Source organism: Globicephala melas, chromosome 19 (genome assembly GCF_963455315.2).
Source record: "Globicephala melas chromosome 19, mGloMel1.2, whole genome shotgun sequence".
Classification (NCBI taxonomy): Eukaryota; Metazoa; Chordata; class Mammalia; order Artiodactyla; family Delphinidae; genus Globicephala; species Globicephala melas.
In genome coordinates this window covers 4294255-4312806 of record NC_083332.1, presented here as the reverse complement: position 1 = coordinate 4312806, position 18552 = coordinate 4294255, and the positions used below count along the sequence as shown (strand labels likewise).

Sequence of the window (18552 nt, the reverse complement as noted above, 5' to 3'; positions counted from 1 at the left end):
ACCAGTTGGACTTAGTAGATACATTACAGGACATTACATCCAAAAACAGCAGAATATACATTATTTTCAAGTATATATGAAACATTCTCCAGAACAGATCACATGTTAAGCCACAGAAAATATAGGTCAATATCTGTAATGAATATAGATGCAAAAATCCTCAACAAAATATTAGCAAACTGGAATCCAACAATATATTGAAAGGGTCATACACCATAACCCAGTTGAATTTCTTTCAGGGTCATGAGGATGGTTCAACTGTCACTATTTGCAGATGACATGATACTTTATATAGAAAACCCTAAAGTCTCTACCCACAACTATTAGAACTAATAAATGAATTCAGCAAGTTGCAGGATACAAGATTAATATACAGAAATCTATTGCTTTTCTATACACTAATAATGAACTATCAGAAAGCTAAAGTAAAAAGAAAATCCCATTTAAAATCACAACAAAAAGAATAAAATATCTAGGAATAAACTTATCCAAGGAAGTGAAAGACCTATATTCTAAAAACTATAAAACACTAGTGAAGGAAATTGAAAATGATACAAAGAAATGGAAAGATATCCAGTATTCATGGATTGGAAGAATAGTGTTAAAATAGCCATACAACCTAAAGCAATCTACAAATTTAAGGCAATTTCTTTTTTATTTAAATAAATTTATTTACTTATTTTATTTATTTTTGGCTGTGCTGGGTCTTCATTGCTGCCTGCCAGCTTTCTCTAGTTGCAGAGAGCAGGGGCTACTTTTTGTTGTGGTGGGCATGCTTCTCATTGTGGTGGCTTCTCTTCTTCTGGAGCACAGGCTCTAGGCCTGCAGGCTTCAGGAGTTGTGGCACATGGGCTCAGTAGTTGTGGCTCGTGGGCTCTAGAGCGCAGGCTCAGTAGTTGTGGCACATGGGCTTAGTTGCTCCGCGGCATGTGGGATCTTCCCGGACCAGGGCTTGAACCCGTGTCTCCTGCATTGGCAGGCAGATTCTTAACCACTGCGCCACCAGAGAAGTCCTTAAGGTAATTTCTATCAAAATACCCATTATATTTTTCACAGAACTAGAACAAATAATACTAAAATTTATGTGGAACCACAAAAGACCCTGAACAGCCAAAGCAATTCTGAGAAAATCGAACAAAGCTGGAGGTATCACACTACCTGACTTCAGACTATACTACAAAGCTGCAGTAATCAAAACAGTATGGTAGGGACTTCCCTACCATACAAACAAACGAGACCTAATTAAACTTACAAGCTTTGCATAGCAAAGGAAAACATCAACAGAATGAAAAGACAACCTACTGAATGGGACAAAATATTTGCAAATGATATGTCTGAAAAGGGGTTAATATCCAAAATATATTAACAGCTCATACAACTCAATATCAAAAACAACAAGAACTCAATTAAAAAAATGGGCAGAAGACCTGAATAGACATTTTTCCAAAGAAGACCTACAGATGGCCAAAAGGCACATGAAAAGACGCTCAACATTGCCAATCATCAGGGAAATGCAAATCAAAACTACAGTGAGATATCACCTTACACCTGTCAGAATGGCTATGGTCAAAAAGACCACAAATAACAAATGTTGCCAAGGTATGGAGAACAGGGAACTCTAGTACACTGCTGATGTGAATGTAAACTGGTGTATGTAGCCATTATGGAAAACAGTATGGAGGTTCCCCAGAAAACTAAAAATAGAACTACCCTATGATCCAGCAATTCCACTCCTGGGTATATATCTAAAGAAAATAAAACACTAATTAAAAAAGATACATGCACCCCAATATTCATAGCAGCATGATTTACAACAGCCAAGATATGGAAGCAACTCTATGTGTCTATCCATGGATAAATGGATAAACAAGATGTGGTTTACATATTCAATGGAATATTACTCAGCCATAAAAAAGATGAAATTTTAGCTATTTGCAACAACATGGATAGACCTGGAGGGATTATGCTTAGTGAAATAAGTCAAACAGAGAAAGACAAACACTGTACGCTGTCACTTACATGTGGAATCTAAATAAGAAAACAAATGAATAAATATAACAAAATGGAAATAGACACATATAGAAAGAACAAACTAGCAGTTATCAGTGGGAGGAGTACTGGGGGAGGGGCAAGATAAGGGTTGTGGATTAAGAGGTACACACTACCATGTTTAAAACAAATAAGATACAAAGATATATTGTACAGCACAGGGAATATAGCCAATATTTTAATAACTTTAAATGGAGTATAATCTATAAAAATATTATATCACTATGTTGTACATCTGAAATTAATATAATATGTAAATCAACTAGAATAAAAAATAAAGAAAAGATTAGAATAATCTAGGGAAATGCCATCCCTACACAAAAATGCATAAACAATTGAGAGTATTGGTTTATGTTAAATGCCTCTGTGTTTCACTTGGTCCCATTAGAAGAGCAATAAAACCTGTTTGAAAAACAACAACAAAAACAATTTATGGGAGGCAGGCAAATCCCCAGCATAGAAACTGAGCTCTTTCATAGTAGAGGTGTTAGTAAGATGGGATGAGATCTTAGCACAAAATTCGTAGGCACCTTAGAAAGTAAATATGAGTATTACTGACTCACAGCAAATAGACCTAAATTAAACTAATACATAAACAGTATAAAACACCATGATATACAAAAAGAGAACACTTACTGAAAGATTTCATGGCCTTCCTTATTGCAAGCAATGCCTGTATCATAATTGATGGAAACCAGGTATGTCAGCCTAAAATATGCCTCTTTGACATAAAAATTATTTTGAGCTGAAGGCAATTAAGAAGCGGTAAACATACAGAAAGATCCCCCTTCTCTGTCCAAAGGCAGGAACTAAATTCTTCTTTTAATGGAGATAGACTCTTACCAGTCCACAGATGGCACCAGAGGAATCTGCAAACAAACCTCATTAAATGAAGATAAGGATTACCAGGCCCTAATTGGACTATCACTAGCCCATTGCACTGTCAGTACTTCACAAATTTATCCTTTCTTTGTCTAAAAGGTATAAAAGCTTCCTGCTCTGGTTACTTCTTCAGGGCTTCATTCTCTTCTGAAAGCTCTCATGTGCATGTAAAAATTTAATAAAATTTGCATGCTTTTCTCCCGTTAAAATAATAATAATAATTTTAAAAAGAAAAGAAATCTGAACGGCTGGTAGGTCTCCCAGCATTTACAAATTCTGCGACTCTGAAATATGCTCCCTCCCAAGTCACAGCTCCTCTATAGGCAGGGCGAGAAGCCTTCCGAAGGCCTGTGTATTACCCAAGGTGCGAACTACATTTCCCAGAAGTCTCTGCGGCACAGCTCTATTAGTGCCGTTGTGGAGTTGCATGCTGGGAAAGAGAGGCCGTGCGTTTTCAGCTCCGCGGATTCCCGGGTTTATGGACTACGTTTCCCAGAGGGCTCTGGGGCACAGCCCCATTAGCAGCTCGGGGAGTTGCATGATGGGAGATGCGCTTTCTGCCAGAACGATCTTTATTGAAGCTTTGGTTTGCCGGTGACCCTGTCCGGAGGTAACCTCAACGCTGGCGCTCCCTCCCGACGCCGTCGGTTGTTGGGCCCCAAGCGGTGAGTAATTAGCATCCCATGAGGAAAACAGAGCGGAATACGGCGAGCGATGGCGATGAGGGAGAAGGAGAAGAGGCCCGAAACGGAGCCTCGGCCTCTGGCTTCGGGAGCGCTGCGGAGGAAGTGCGAGCGTGTGCCTGTGTGTATGTCTGTGTGTGTGATCAGGGGCTCGGCTATGTCTGCAGACTGAGATGTGCGGGTGGGCGTCGGTGAGGGAGACAGGCCCGGTCCCTGTGTTTGTGACGCACTTGCGAGTGAGTGTGTGTAGCGGGGGGACGAGACGCGGCTCCTCGCGGTTTGTGTGCGTCCTGTGCGTGTGAGCATCTGTAGCGGTGACGCGGCCGGGCTGTGACTCCTCCACTGTGCTCTGTGTGAGTTACATGCGTGTGGGCTCTGCGGGGGTGGCGGGGCCCAGATGTGTCCCCGAGGCTATGAGATGTGCCGTTGCATTTCTGTGGGGTTGGCGCAGCCGTGTACCATGTCTCTGGCGTGGGCGTCAGCCAGTGTGACAGAGCCTAGGTGTATGTGATTGTTCAGCTGTGACAGGTGCAGGACTGTTCTTGGGTGTGTGGCCCCGGATTGAGTGTGTAGCTCTGATGTCTCTGCTGCTTCCTCTCCCTTCACGTTCCAACCATGTGGGTACTTGTTTGGGCACAGTGGCCCCAAAGGAAAATCAGAGCCTGAATGCTGTAGTGAAAATGACAAGAATGGCACAGACATGGTTATGAGATGGCAGCTTTGGAGCTAGAGGTGCTCTCCATCTAAAATTCAGGCTACCTGAATGACGGAATGGAAGGGCCTCCGGAATAAGATTCTTTTTTGGAAAGGAGAGGTCCCTGACCTAGGAGGTGGGGGTACCCCAATTCCTAGAGTCTAGTTTCCACGAATCTCTGAAATACTCAGATGTGGGTGCCCTCTTATTTCTGATTGGTTTTAGATAAGACATGGGAGCAGGTGTGGCCTCAGAGGGCATTTTCGGATGTAGTCTGTGCTCCAGAAAAGTCCTAATGTCTCATTCTGACCTCTCTTTCCTCCAGGCCAGCTGTCCTCCAGAAAAAGCATCCCAAGGAGAAAGAATCATCATCATCACAGATCTTGAAATCAAGGTTCAGATGAGTTACCTTCTTGTTCAGTAAATGATTTGTGTCTATAGCCCTTAAGAATATTTGCTTTCCTTGCCCCGAAATGTCCTTTTTAATAGTGACTTGACCCAGTAATTTCTTCCCAAGAGGTGTGACAAGAGTCGTGAATGTGCATTCCCCACTGACCAACCGTCTCAATGAGTACTCACATATTCAATAAGCAAATTGTTCACATCCTCCTGTGTGGTCTTCCAAGGCTCCGCTAGGATCGAGGAATACTACTGGGAGGTTACTGTTAGCACTTTTAGTGTGTGATTTGCTAAGGAGGATATTAAATTTTTAGGTGGAATCAAAGGCTAGATATCTTGGTCTTTTCCACAGGGCTGACTTTCAGAGCACAGTAAGAAAACAGAAGGTTTGATTGTTTTAGTCAGTTAATGACAAAGTTACCAGTTTTGTGAGGCGCTTTTTTTTTTTTTTTGCAGTACGCGGGCCTCTCACTGTTGTGGCCTCTCCCGTTGCGGAGCACAGGCTCCGGATGCGCAGGCCCAGCGGCCACTCCGCGGCACGCGGGATCCTCCCGGACCGGGGCACGAACCCACGTCCCCTGCATCGGCAGGCAGACTCCTAACCACTGCACCACCAGGGAAGCCCCCTGCGAGGCTTTTAAGGGTGGGGTTTGAGCAAAGGTCTTTGTCATCAAAGGCAAGGATTTTTTTTTTCCAGTAATCAATAAATAGAAATTTGTTGTATTAGCCAGGTCTTATTTGAGGTCTGACAGTGTCCATATGTTTCGGTTATATCTTTGTATGAACTGTGAGAAGCAGTATGGTTTGATGCTGATTACAAGTTTTGGATCCAGAGCAGGGTTTGGCAAACTTTTTCTCTAAAGGGTCACATATTAAATATTTCATGCTTTGTGGGCTACGTGTGGTTGCATATTGTTCTTCTTTCATAGATTTTATTTTTTAGAATGGTCTTAGATTTAAAGAAAAATTGCAAAGATAATACAGAGAATTCCCAGGTACCCTGCACCCAGTTTCTTCTATTATTAACAACTCAGTTCTGAACCATTATCATTAACTGATGTCTTTGCTTTATTCAGATTTCCTTACTTTTTACATAATGGTTTTCATCTGTTCCAGGATCCCGTCCAGGATACCACATTACATTTCGTTGTCATGTTTCGTTAAGGTCCTCTTGGCTGTGCCCATTTCTGACTTCCATTGTTTCTGACGACTGTGACATTTTTAAGTGGTACTGGTCAGGTATTTTGTAGGATGACCCTCTATTGGAATGCGATGTTTTCCTCATGATTAGACTGGGTTTATGGGTTTGGGGGTGGAAGATCACAGCAGTAAATTACCACTTTCATCACATCATAGCAAGAAGACATACTATCAACAAGATTTGTGATTGGTGAGGTTGAACTTGATCATCTGGCTTAGGTAGTGTTTGTCAGTTTCCTCCACTGTAAAGTTATTCCTTTTTTTCAAAGACTGTGTCCCCCTGAGTGACGACTGCATATTTCAAAACCCCAAGTACTAGACCCTTGTCACTCTGACTCTGCTTCTGTCCTCACATCTTTCTCTCCTCTTTCATCCCCCTTACTCACTTTTGAAGACCCTCGTGATTACACGGGGCCCACCTGGCATAATTCAGGATAATCTCCCTATTTTAAGGTCAGATGATTCAGGACTTTAAGTCGCTTTGCAACCTAACTCCCTTTTGCTGTGTAATGTAACATATTCACAGGTTCCAGGATTAGGACGTGGACATCTTTGGGAGACTGTTCTTTTGCCTACCACAGACCTGTCTATTCAAAGTTCACTTAATGGCTGCAACATACCTGCCCCCTCATAACTGTAGTCCTTTTCTTTGTTAATTTTTTTAAAAAATTTGGGACTATCTTAAGGTATATTTCTTTTTTTTTTTTTTTGCGGTACACGGGCCTCTCACTGTTGTGGCCTCTCCCGTTGCAGAGCACAGGCTCCGGACGCGCAGGCTCAGCGGCCATGGCTCACGGGCCCAGCCACTCTGTGGCATGTGGGATCTTCCCGGACCGGGGCACGAACCCGCGTCCCCTGCATCAGCAGGCGGACTCTCAACCACTGCGCCACCAGGGAAGCCCCAAAGCCAAATTCTTAATCCATATTCCCCCATCAGGGAGCCGGCCAGGAATCCTCCCACTGAAATTTCTGGATCTGACTTCAAGACAAAAAATAAAAGTTCCTCTGTCCTGTCCGTGCAGCTGGCTTTCCTGGGGTTTCAGGGAAAACTTGTTTTGTTTTTTTCCAGAATCCTTTTAATCTTCAGATGTGCTGTGTTTATGTGGGGGGCCTTGTGGGGGAAGAAGATGAGCATTCTTTGGAAGAAAAGATGGAGGAGTGAAAAGGTTGTATTAAGTCATTTGGGGACCAAGGTGCACTTATTTTAATGCCTCTTTTTCCTTGTCTAGATCTGGCTTCTCTGGATTTTGTGTCTTCAGTAAAGGAGACCCCAAGAGGACCGATCAGGTCTTGAATTCTAAAACCATGGCCCACGTAAGTATGTTTTTCTCTTTCCTTCTTGAATTGTGATATTTAGTTCCTGTGGATACTTCTTTGAAATATCATGAAGGCTCCTGCCCAAGTGAGTCCCATCCAAGTACCTACTTCCCAGCTCTCCCTGTTCCAGTGAATAATAACGCCATATAGCCTGTTGCCCGCCTCTGTGACTAATGCTCACTTAACCCTTGAGCTAGTTACTCAGTATCTCTTATGTACTCACTTTTTTGTCAAGAGTAATTGGAACAGTGGAAGCAGAAACTACCTTTGGAGAAATAGTTGAGTCCAGTCTACGATTTGATGAGTTGGAGACATTGGTCCCATTTGACCACACGAGAAAACTAGAATTCCTCACTCATCTCCACTGATCTTTTTCCCAGGCAGATAAGAGGGAACATTCATATTCTTTGGTCTCAGTCTTAGTGTGTAGTGAAAGCTCACACTTTACGAAGCTTTTAGAATTGCGTAGAGCTGTGGACTCAGAGATCATGTTCCTGCCAGGGGACCCGGGAGATAAATTTTGTTTTGCACAGACCTGTCTGTATGCTCCTGAATCATTTGATACCAGTTTCCTCTAAATCAGGAACAAAGAAAAGGCAAGGCTAGCGGATGGTAACAGGTAAGAAGGTCATTTCATACAAGAGTAATGATCATATACTCCTGGAATTGGGGAAACTTTAGACATTTTGCTCAACCTAAGTGTGTAACTATCATAATTAAATCTAATCCTTCTCTATGATGGAATAAAAAAATGCTTTTGTCATTACAAAGGTGGACTGCTTAAAAGATAACCTGGCAAAATGATGAACCTGAGACTTGAAAACATTCAAACATGCAAACCCGATTTTCTAAGATAAAAGGTCTTATATTACATTTGGGAAGTAAACCCCAGACATTTTTTTTCTTTCTCCTTAAGGAGAAAAGGATGCTGTAAGAATCCATGCTTGCTGAAAATTCGTGAGACAGGCCCGTTAGCAAGCTGTGTGCTTATTGCAACAGAGGAAAACTGGAATTGGCTTGTCCATTTCCTGACAGGTTGGCATGATTAAGAATTCCCCAGGGGCTTCCCTGGTGGCGCAGTGGTTAAGAATCCGCCTGCCAAGGCAGGGGACACGGGTTCGAGCCCTGGTCCGGGAAGATCCCACATGCTGTGGAGCAACGAAGCCCGTGCGCCACAACTACTGAGCCCGTGCTCTGCAACGAGAAGCCACTGCAATGAGAAGCCCGCGCACCGCAACGAAGAGTAGCCCCCGCTCGCCGCAACCAGAGGAGAGCCTGCGCACAGCAACAAAGACCCAACACAGCCAAGAATAAAATAAATAAAGGGCTTCCCTGGTGGCGCAGTGGTTGAGAGTCCGCCTGCCGATGCAGGGGACACGGGTTCGTGCCCCGGTCCAAGAAGATCCCACGTGCTGTGGAGCAGCTGGGCCCGTGAGCCATGGCCGCTGAGCCTGTGCGTCCGGAGCCTGTACTCCGCAACGGGAGAGGCCACAACAGTGAGAGGCAGGTGTACTGCAAAAAATAATAATAATAATATAATAAAATATATAAAAAATTTTTTAAAAAAAGAATTCCCCAGGGTGTAGGTGGTTTCCCCTGCAGCAGGAGGGGCTTCAGCCACCGTCGTGTCCTCACTGACCCCTCCCCATATCACAGGCTTTTAATCTACTCGCTGTATCCACCCCTGCACAGAGCGGAGCCCTTCCTCCCCCCTCCTCCATCTGGAAACTGTGCTTTCGTTTCATCAGAGACGTGTGGGTTTGCGTTTCCAGGGTTTGGTGACATTCTCCGATGTAGCCATAGACTTCTCTCAGGAGGAGTGGGCATGTCTGGACTCTACGCAGAGAGACCTGTACTGGGACGTGATGTTGGAGAACTACAGTAACTTGGTCTCGCTGGGTAAGTTGCCTGCCTCAGATAATCTGGACTCTGCTCCCTGCACAGTCAGCTCTCTCCTTTCAGGACCACCTTTTAAGATACTAGTTGAATTTCTTTCTTCCTGCACCCAAGGGATGTTTTGAGCTTTGTGCAGTTGGAAATGGGCGTTACGCATGCACCTTCACCTCCTCATCCATCAGTGATCTTCCCATCTCTGTCTGGCCCCTCCTGTAATTACCTCTCTTCCTTACTGGCCAAAGGACTGATTAGAGTTATTTAATTTATTAGAATAAACGTATTTATTTTATTTCATGACCATCTTCAAAGAAACCAGGCTTCATGCTGTGAGCCTATGTTTACACCCAAATTGCTGTCGATGGTACTTTGGGGACCCACCTTTAGGCGAAATGGCTCTACACAGTGACTTGATTTTCTCTGGCAAACCAGACTCTATGTTTGAGGTAGAGGTGGGATGAATGAACAGAATCTGTAAAACCACACTGAGCATACTGCATTCCCTACACATTGTACCCGAAGTGAGGTCGAAAGTTATAATCTATGAATTCTGAGTTAAATATTGGATGATAAATATGTAAGGAAATTTCTTGTTTTTCTATTAGCAAAATAACAGCCATAATATTAATGGCTAATAAATACTGTGCTTGCTCTGCACCAGAAAACATTCTGAGCCTAGTGTGTATGTATATGTACAAATACGTTTCATTCCGTTCTCACAAGTTCATGAGCTAGGAAATTATTACGTCTAATTCGTAGATGAGTATACTAGGGCACAAAGTGACTTAATCAAGGAAGCAGAAGCAAACCTGGAACCTAAGAATTCTGGCCCCAGAATCCGTACTCTCAACTGCCCGGTTCTGCTTGCCTCCAGAAGTTTAAATAAAGACCTTTTCGGGAATTCCCTGGCGGTCCAGTGGTTAGGACTCGGCACTGTCACTGCTGTGGGCCTGGGTTCAATTCCTGGTCGGGGACCTAAGATCCTGCAAGCCTCGACACAAGACCAAAAAATAAACATAAAAATAAATAAATTTTTTTAACTGTTTTAAAAAATGAAGTAAATGTAAAATAGAATAGAATAAAATAGCCCTTTTCCCTACCCATCTGGTTTCCTGTTTGTCCTCCAGGCCTTTCTCTTTTCCTGAAGTCAGTTTTAGGTTGTTACACAAAGTTGACTAAAGTGCAATCAAAAAACCTTAAGCCAACAGTTTTCTCCTAAGTTCACATCATGTGGCATTTCTGTTTTTGAAAGCAAGACATCTCATTTCTAAACCAGACACAATTGTCTTATGGAAGCAAGGGAGAGAGCTTCGATAGTTGAGGAGAAAAGACACTAAAGTGGTGCAGAGGAGAGCGACAGCCAGCCCGGCTCGGGAAAGCCATCATTACCACAAGCGGCCCAGCTGGGCATGGGGGCAGCTGCACCCCTGAGGTGTTTGCAGAGCTCCCTACAAAGGTCTCAGGCCCAAGGCCTCTGAGGAAGAAGTCACCACCTTGAACTTTATCTTCACCCCCTTGAACTTTATCTTCACCCCATTCCCGTCTCAATTTGTTTTCCTTCTCATGTTTCACCCCTACTGAGTAGCAAGGGCGTAGAAAACAGGACCCTGTGCCATTCAGTTTCTGAAAGTTGGTTGTTATCCTAGCTTCATGTGCTTTTTTCCTTTGTATCTGTTTTTTGGTGATACTGCTTCCTGGGTTCTCTGTTCTTCCATCACGAAGCAATATCTGCTTATGTCTCTTTTGATGCTGTGTTAGCAGTCACTGACACTCAGTACCTAGATTCAGTATTTCATTGGGGGTTCAAAATGGTGGTATTCTATCATTGCCTCTTCATTTATTCACTATAAATAATTCTTTGAAGAGAAACTGACCCACCTGCTAATTGGTTGTGTAGTGGAACTGCTCATATTGGATAAGAAAGATGAAAACTTTGTTCTTTAAAGAAAAAAAACTATCAGTTTTTAATAACAAAGGGCTGGTTTCCTAGCATGCTCCAAAGTTGGCCATTTAACATGTTTTAGTATCTGAACGAACTCATGAATTTAAACATGTTTTACAGTCCCTTGAGTTAGCATCCTTTTTTTTTGGCGGTACGCGGGCCTCTCACTGCTGTGGCCTCTCCTGTTGCGGAGCGCAGGCTCCGGACGCGCAGACTCAGCAGCCATGGCTCACAGGCCCAGCCGCTCCGCGGCATGTGGGATCTTCCCGGACTGGGGCACGAACCCGTGTCCCCTGCATCGGCAGGCGGACTCTCAACCACTGCGCCACCAGGGAAGCCCCTAGCATCCTTATTAATGCTCAGATTTTTCTAAACATTTCCTCCTGTTTCATAATTTTTATTATTAAATTTAATTCTACACACATCTTTTGAATGTTGGATCTTTGTATCCAGAATTACTTTTAATGATATTACTTGTGTTTTTGTGTGTATACACAACTATCCAACTGTATCTTTTTATTTTCCTACAATAGTTCTAGATTTGATTTTCTTGGTTTTCCAGGTTTGTCATCACATCTATAAATTGTACTTTTTCATCTTCATTTTTGAGATTTGTCCCTCTTAATTTTTTTTTTTGCTTAATTGTTTCAGCTGGTAGGAAACAGTAGCGCTGATAGTAAGTGCCTTTTTTGATTTTAGCAGGGATGTCTCCAGTGTTTCCTCATTAAGTATTGTGATGCTAGACGTGGAATCTAGATCTTAATAAGAGCCCTAGGTGATTCATATTTTTCCCACTGGAGGAGTTTTATTTCTGTTAGAGAAGGTTTTAGTTTATGATTAGGTTTGTTTTTGTTTTCTTAAAAAGAAACAAAATATGTTGGGGTTTTGGGGGGTTTTTGTTCATTTTGTTTTTTTCAGATTTGGAATCACCATATGAGACCAAGAGTCTACCTACACAGAAGGGCACTTATGAGATAAATTTTTCCAAACAGAACTCAAATAGAAAAAGTAAATCCCTTGGCCTTGACTGGATATGTGAAGGTGAGTTTGAAGGACCACAGGCCCCACAAGAGGGATATATCAATCAAATCAACTGTGGGAAAACGCCCACTTGCAGAGAAAATACCTCTGTCCGACCACATCAGAGACTTCATAACAGGGAAAATTCCTATGAATGTAAGGAATGTGGGAAGGCCTTTAGCCGAGGCTATCAACTTACTCAACATCAGAAAATTCACACTGGTGAGAAACCCTACGAATGTAAAGAATGTAAAAAGGCCTTCCGTTGGGGTAATCAACTTACTCAACATCAAAAAATTCACACTGGTGAGAAACCTTATGAATGTAAGGACTGCGGGAAGGCGTTTCGGTGGGGTTCAAGCCTCGTTATTCATAAGAGAATTCATACGGGTGAGAAGCCCTATGAATGTAAAGACTGTGGGAAGGCCTTCAGACGCGGTGATGAGCTCACTCAGCATCAGAGATTTCACACCGGTGAGAAAGACTATGAATGCAAAGACTGTGGGAAGACCTTTAGCCGCGTGTATAAACTAATTCAGCATAAGAGAATCCACAGTGGTGAAAAACCCTACGAATGTAAGGACTGTGGGAAAGCCTTCATTTGTGGTTCCAGCCTCGTTCAACATAAGAGAATTCACACCGGGGAGAAGCCCTATGAGTGCCAAGAATGTGGGAAGGCCTTTACTCGCGTCAATTATCTCACTCAGCATCAGAAAATTCACACTGGTGAGAAACCTCATGAGTGTAAGGAATGTGGGAAGGCCTTCCGCTGGGGTTCGAGTCTCGTGAAACACGAGAGAATTCATACGGGTGAGAAGCCATATAAATGTACAGAATGTGGGAAGGCCTTTAACTGTGGCTATCACCTTACTCAGCATGAGAGAATCCACACTGGTGAAACGCCTTACAAATGTAAGGAATGTGGAAAGGCCTTTATTTATGGGTCAAGCCTTGTCAAACATGAGCGAATTCATACAGGGGAGAAACCCTACGAGTGTAAAGAATGTGGGAAGGCCTTCAGTCACGGCCATCAACTTACACAGCATCAGAAAATTCATACTGGTGAGAAACCCTCTGAGTGTAAGGAATGTGGAAAGGCATGTAAACGTGTAGACCATCCTCCAGAACATCAGAGAATTCATGCTGTTGAGAAACCTTTTGGGTACAAAGAGCACACAGAGGCCTCTATTCAACATTCATTTCTTCCACGACAAGAGGAAAATCCATGATAAGACTTAACGCAAGAAAGCCTTCACTGGTCCCTCTTCTGCTTATAGAATATCAGAAGTCATATGAGAGGTGAATTTGGAGTATTGGAGAAATCACTTTCTTATCGATCACAATATACTCAGTTGTAGACTATTTTCTACTGGATAGGTTAGTTTCCTGAATGCATAGAAACCTTCCAATACCATTTCATCTCTGTCGTATTTCAGATTTGTTCTAAGGTAAAACTCTGCTAATGGAGCATATGTGGGAGAGCTTTTCTCGTGGTACATACCGCTACCTGTTTCCATCACCATCCCACCTCTTTACTCCCTGTGAGGCACTGAGAAAACTAGCTATTACTCTCTGTGCATTATCTGTGAAATGGCGATAATCACACCTACCGAATACTGCTGTTGTGGTGATAAAATGAGTTTGGTACATGTAAGCTCCTTGAACGTGTATCTGAAATGTTGTGTAAGCTCAATAAATATTAGCTGTTTTTGTTGTTCTCATTACCATTAACATTGCTATTAGTGAATTTTTACAAGAAGACACCCTGCGGGTGCAGTGAGCTGAGAAAAGACTATCAAACTTCTAGAAGAAAATATGGGGAATTCCCTGGTGGTCCAGTGGTTAAGACTCCGTGCTTCCACTGCAGGGGGCACAGGTTTGACCGCTGGTTGGGGAACTGAGATCCCACAAGCCGTGCGGCGCGGCCAAAAAAAATAAATAGAAAATTTAGGAGATTATTGTCACAGCATTGGGGTAGGCAGCATTTCTTAGTGTACAGAAGACATTAAACAAAAAATAAAAAGTTATTAAGTTGGACTTCATCAAAAGTACAAAGTTCTTATCATCAAACGACACGATGAAGGTGGTGAAAAAGCAAGAAGACTGGGAGAAGATATTTACATAAACCTGACAAAGGATTCACAAAGGATAAAAAGAATCCTTCAAGTCAACAATAAAACAACAAATCAATTAAAAGGTGGAGGGAGACTTACATAAGCACTTAAGATCACCAAATGGCAAATAAGTAAGTGCAGATGTGTTAAATGTCATCACTCAAGGATATGCAAAGTAAGATAATCACGTGATGTCACTAGACACGCACCAGCATGGCTGACGTTAAAATTGCCTATAAGCCAGTGTCTTTGTTCAAACATGGCCTGTTCAAGAAGGAACAGCGGCTTCCCTGGTGGCACAGTGGTTAAGAATCCTCCTGCCAATGCGGGGGACATGGGTTCGAGCCCTGGTCCGGGAAGATCCCACATGCAGCGGAGCAACTAAGCCTGTGAGTGACAACTACTGAAGCCCGCGTGCCACAACTACTGAAGTCCATGTGCCTAGAGCCCATGTTCTGCAACGAGAAGCCACCGCAATGAGAAGCCCACGCATCACAATGAAGAGTAGCCCCCGCTTGTCGCAACTAGAGAAAGCCTGCGCACAGCAACGAAGACCCAATGCAGCCAAACATAAATAAATAATAAATAAATTTATAAAAAAGAAGGAACAGAATCAGCACTGGACCTCTCCAAATCCTGGAGTTCCGCAACAGGGATGGGAAGGTGATACTCAAGGGAGGCAGGTGGATTTGCCCTGGGGAAGGGGCCAGGGCCCAGGATCAAGTCCTTGAGAGAGCTCAGGGAGCAGACTCTGGAGGGACCTGAGCTGTCTTAAGAGGGTCAGTCCTAGAGTGAAGAAAGTGGGTTGTCTTGGAGAAAGGACTTGAGCCCATGGTGGGGAATCTAAGAGTATGGGTGGGAAAGGACTAGAGCCCATGGGAGTGAGTTTGAAAAGCTAGGGGTGGGGCTGATGGCCATGGGAGGGCCTGGTGCATTAGGAGGGAGGGGCTTGATCTCAGACAGGTCCTGGGAGACTGCAGAAAAGGAGAGAGTCCAGGAGGGGAGCCTCTGAGAGCTGGAGAACTTGAATGCTATCCATGAATGTGGCCTGGGAGATCTAGGGTGGGTGCTACAGCCAGTGGGAGAACTGTGGCACGGGGGATGCCAGTGTGGTTAGAGCCCAGAGGAGTGCCTTATGAAGGCCGACAGAGGGTTCAGAATCAGGTTGACGTAGGCCTTATGTTTGCTTTATCTCAGGGTTGGGGTTACATTTCAGTTCAAGTTACTCTGTCCTTGGGTTACGTATACCTTAGTGTTAGGGTTAGGTTAAGGATTTGGATTCTCGGCAGGGAGGGAATGAGGGAGCGTGGAACATATTTGGGGAGAGGGATGCCAGACATATACAGACCATTCCACCAACAACAGAACACATATAGAACATCCTCCAGGATAGACCCTATGTTAGGCCACAAAATAATCTCAACAAATTGAAAAGATTAAAAGCACAGATTGAAACCTGACCACAATGTAATGAAACTAGAAATCAACAGAAGGAAAACAAGAATACTATATGGAAATTAAACCACACACTCTTAAGCAACAGATGGGTGAAAGAAGAAATCATAAGGGAAATTAGAGAATACATAGGAGTGAAAATCAAAACAAACCACAACTTACAGGATGCAGTGAAAGGCACGCTCAGAAGACAGTTTATGGCAGGAAATGCCTACATTGAAAAAGAAGAAAGACCTCAAATCAATAAACTAACTCTACATGGTAAGAAGCTAAAAAAAAGAACAAACAAAACCAAAAGCAACAGAAGGCAGAAAATAACAGGGATTAGAGTACAGAAAAGTGAAATAGAGAATTTTTTTTAATGATACGAAGAATCAGCAGAACCAGAAGTTGGTTCTTTGAGAAGATGAACAAAATGAGCAAAGCTTTAGCTAGATTGACCAAGGGGGGAAAAAGCTATGCAAAGAGAAGTCAAAGGTCACTAGAGATGCTTCCAGTCTCTTCTAGGTATGTGTGGCTAAAGTGACACATCACAAAAGCAAAGCAACTTGAACGCATTGACATTGCAAATAAATAGAATAAACGTGTGCATTCGGTTACCCCAGACCAGGGTTCGCCAGAGTTTTTCTGTTGAGGGCCAAATAATAAACATTTTAGGTTTTGCAGGCCACATATGCTCTGGACCACATGTTCCTCTTTATTTTTATTCTTATTTTTTTTTTTACAACCTTTTAAGAATAAAAACCACTCAGCCTCTAAACCAAACAGAATCAGGGCCACAGTCAAAAGATTTGAGCTACGGACCAGAGTTTACCTGACTGCTGCACTGAACCAATAGGTAAGCTTGGGAAAAGATTCTAGGTCAGCATTATCCAGTTTGGTAACCAACAGCCACATACAATCTTGAGCACTTGAAGCGTGGCCAGGTGGTAAAGTAAGTGTAAAATACACACTGAGATTTGAAGACTGTTCAGAAGTAAAAAAGGTCAGATATCTCATTAGTGAGTTTTACATGATACGTTTAAATGATAACATTTTGGATATCCTGAACTGAATAAAGTAACACTGTCTGTTTCTTTTTCCTTGTTTAATGTGATACCAGGAATACTTTAATTACCTGTGTGGATGTCGTATTTGTTTCTTCTGAAATTTGGCAACATTTTAAACGTGCATGTCTTTGACTCAACATTCCCACTTAAAAGAATATACTATTTTACAGCATTAATTAAAATTTTTCAGGGCCTCTCTCGCCTTCTGAGACGGCCCACACTCTGTCTGTGGAGTGTGTTTCTCTCTAAATAAATCCACTTCTTACCTATCACTTTGTCTCTCACTGAATTCTTTCTGTGATGAGACATCAAGAACCTGAACTTCATTAAGTCCTGAGACCAGGTGTGTGATCTCAATTTACAGACCTTGGGGGCTCCCCTGGTGGCGCAGTGGTTGAGAGTCCGCCTGCCGATGCAGGGGACGCGGGTTCGTGCCCTGGTCCGGGAAGATCCCACATGCCGCGGAGCGGCTGGGCCCGTGAGCCATAGCCGCTGAGACTGCGCGTCCGGAGCCTGTGCTCCGCAACGGGAGAGGCCACAACAGTGAGAGGCCCGCGTACCGCAAAAAAAATAAATATATAAAGACCTTGGGTTCAAGTCCCAGTCTGGGTTTTGGCTGGGTTCAATTCCCAGTGCGTGGGTTCAAGTCCCAAATCTGAGTTCCACGGTTTCAGCTGGCAAGCCACGAAGGGACAGTGATAAGCTAGACCAGCTCCCTCTCATCGTCAACACCACTGGGGACACATTCTGTGCCGTTTCTTTGAGACAACTTTTTGGGCACTCTAACACCTGGTTGGGAGACTGCCTGGGAAGGGATAGCATCTAAAATCTCTCGTCATTTATAGATAGATATTTTTGTGCTCTAATGCTGTTAGAAAAAGTGCTTCATCATCAAGGAGATCATAGAAAGGCTATGGAAGCAGTTACAGCAGTTCCACATCAAGATGTATGCCTATGTGAGGATTCCAGCCCATACTGACTTAAAACAAGGAGCTGTCCTGCCCCTGGGCCCCTAGATCAGGCATCCAGAGATTTTTACTCCCTGACAGGAAGGGTCATTGTCCCTACTCAGCCTTGAAGCAGTTACAGATGACCATCAACCCTCTGCTTCCCATAAGAATAGGGAGTAAAATCTGAGAGGGGAATGAAATAGGAGGGGAAGGGGCAGGGCATAACCTTTGAAAGAATGACATAGCCCGAGGACATGACATAAACTGACTAGAACCAAATCGCTCCAAGATAGTAGACAAATCAACTTCCACTAGACCTTGAGCCTCAGTATACAGTATACCCTCACTGTAACACATCAGCAAGCTAAATGATGTAACCACAGGCACCGTGACAGCTCCAACACTGACAAGGATCAAAAAGTGGGCAGTGGCCCAATTCCTGGAAATCCCCACCCCTTCCCCAAAATAGCTGGAATACTCCTCCCACTCAGCCTATGAAATTACCCACCCCTATAAAAACCGACAACCCCGTACCCCTGACGCCTCTCTCACCTTCCAAGATGACCCACAGTCTGTCTGGGAAGTGTGTTTCTCTCTAAATAAATCCACTTCTTACCTAAAAAAAAAAAAAAAAAAAAAATTGGAATTCCCTGGCAGTCCAGTGGTTAGGACTCTGCACTTTCACTACCAAGGGCCCAGGTTCAATCCCTAGTCGGGAAACCATGATCCCACAAGCCCTGCAGCACGGCCCAAAAAAAAAAAAAAAAATTTTTTTTTTTAATCACTTAAAAGAAAGTTTTCCATAGACACATATCACCTTTCCCAAAGAACCTCCTCTTATTCTCAGGAGCTCCTTAGCGAAAATTACATTGTTGACTGGCTGTGTTATTTTGTTTTTCGTTTTT

At 43.3% G+C, this 18552-nt stretch overlaps 1 protein-coding gene across 2 annotated transcripts; it reads left to right on the top strand.

Annotated features, from left to right (window-relative positions):
- Positions 1-3456: 3456 nt before the first annotated feature.
- Positions 3457-13806, top strand: ZNF331 (zinc finger protein 331). Of its 2 annotated transcripts, XM_060289209.1 has the most exons (6): positions 3457-3596; positions 4634-4702; positions 5164-5383; positions 7137-7221; positions 8997-9123; positions 11978-13806. In XM_060289209.1, exons 4-6 carry the CDS (start codon positions 7213-7215, stop codon positions 13306-13308), a joined length of 1467 nt encoding a protein of 488 aa, XP_060145192.1. In that variant the 5' UTR covers positions 3457-3596; positions 4634-4702; positions 5164-5383; positions 7137-7212; the 3' UTR covers positions 13309-13806. The 2 variants fall into 2 exon arrangements, with proteins under 2 accessions (XP_060145192.1, XP_069900342.1); XM_070044241.1 differs by lacking the exon at positions 5164-5383 and having other exon boundaries at positions 3480-3541.
- The last annotated feature ends 4746 nt before the right edge of the window (positions 13807-18552 follow it).

Bases quoted from the DNA above. Each gene is read 5' to 3' on its own strand.
- ZNF331 (XM_070044241.1), top strand. From the start codon at position 3,480: ATGCGCTTTCTGCCAGAACGATCTTTATTGAAGCTTTGGTTTGCCGGT. The intron at 4,703-7,136 runs GTTCAGATGAGT...TTCCTTGTCTAG, and splicing joins TCACAGATCTTGAAATCAAG to ATCTGGCTTCTCTGGATTTT. The intron at 7,222-8,996 runs GTAAGTATGTTT...TTGCGTTTCCAG, and splicing joins ATTCTAAAACCATGGCCCAC to GGTTTGGTGACATTCTCCGA.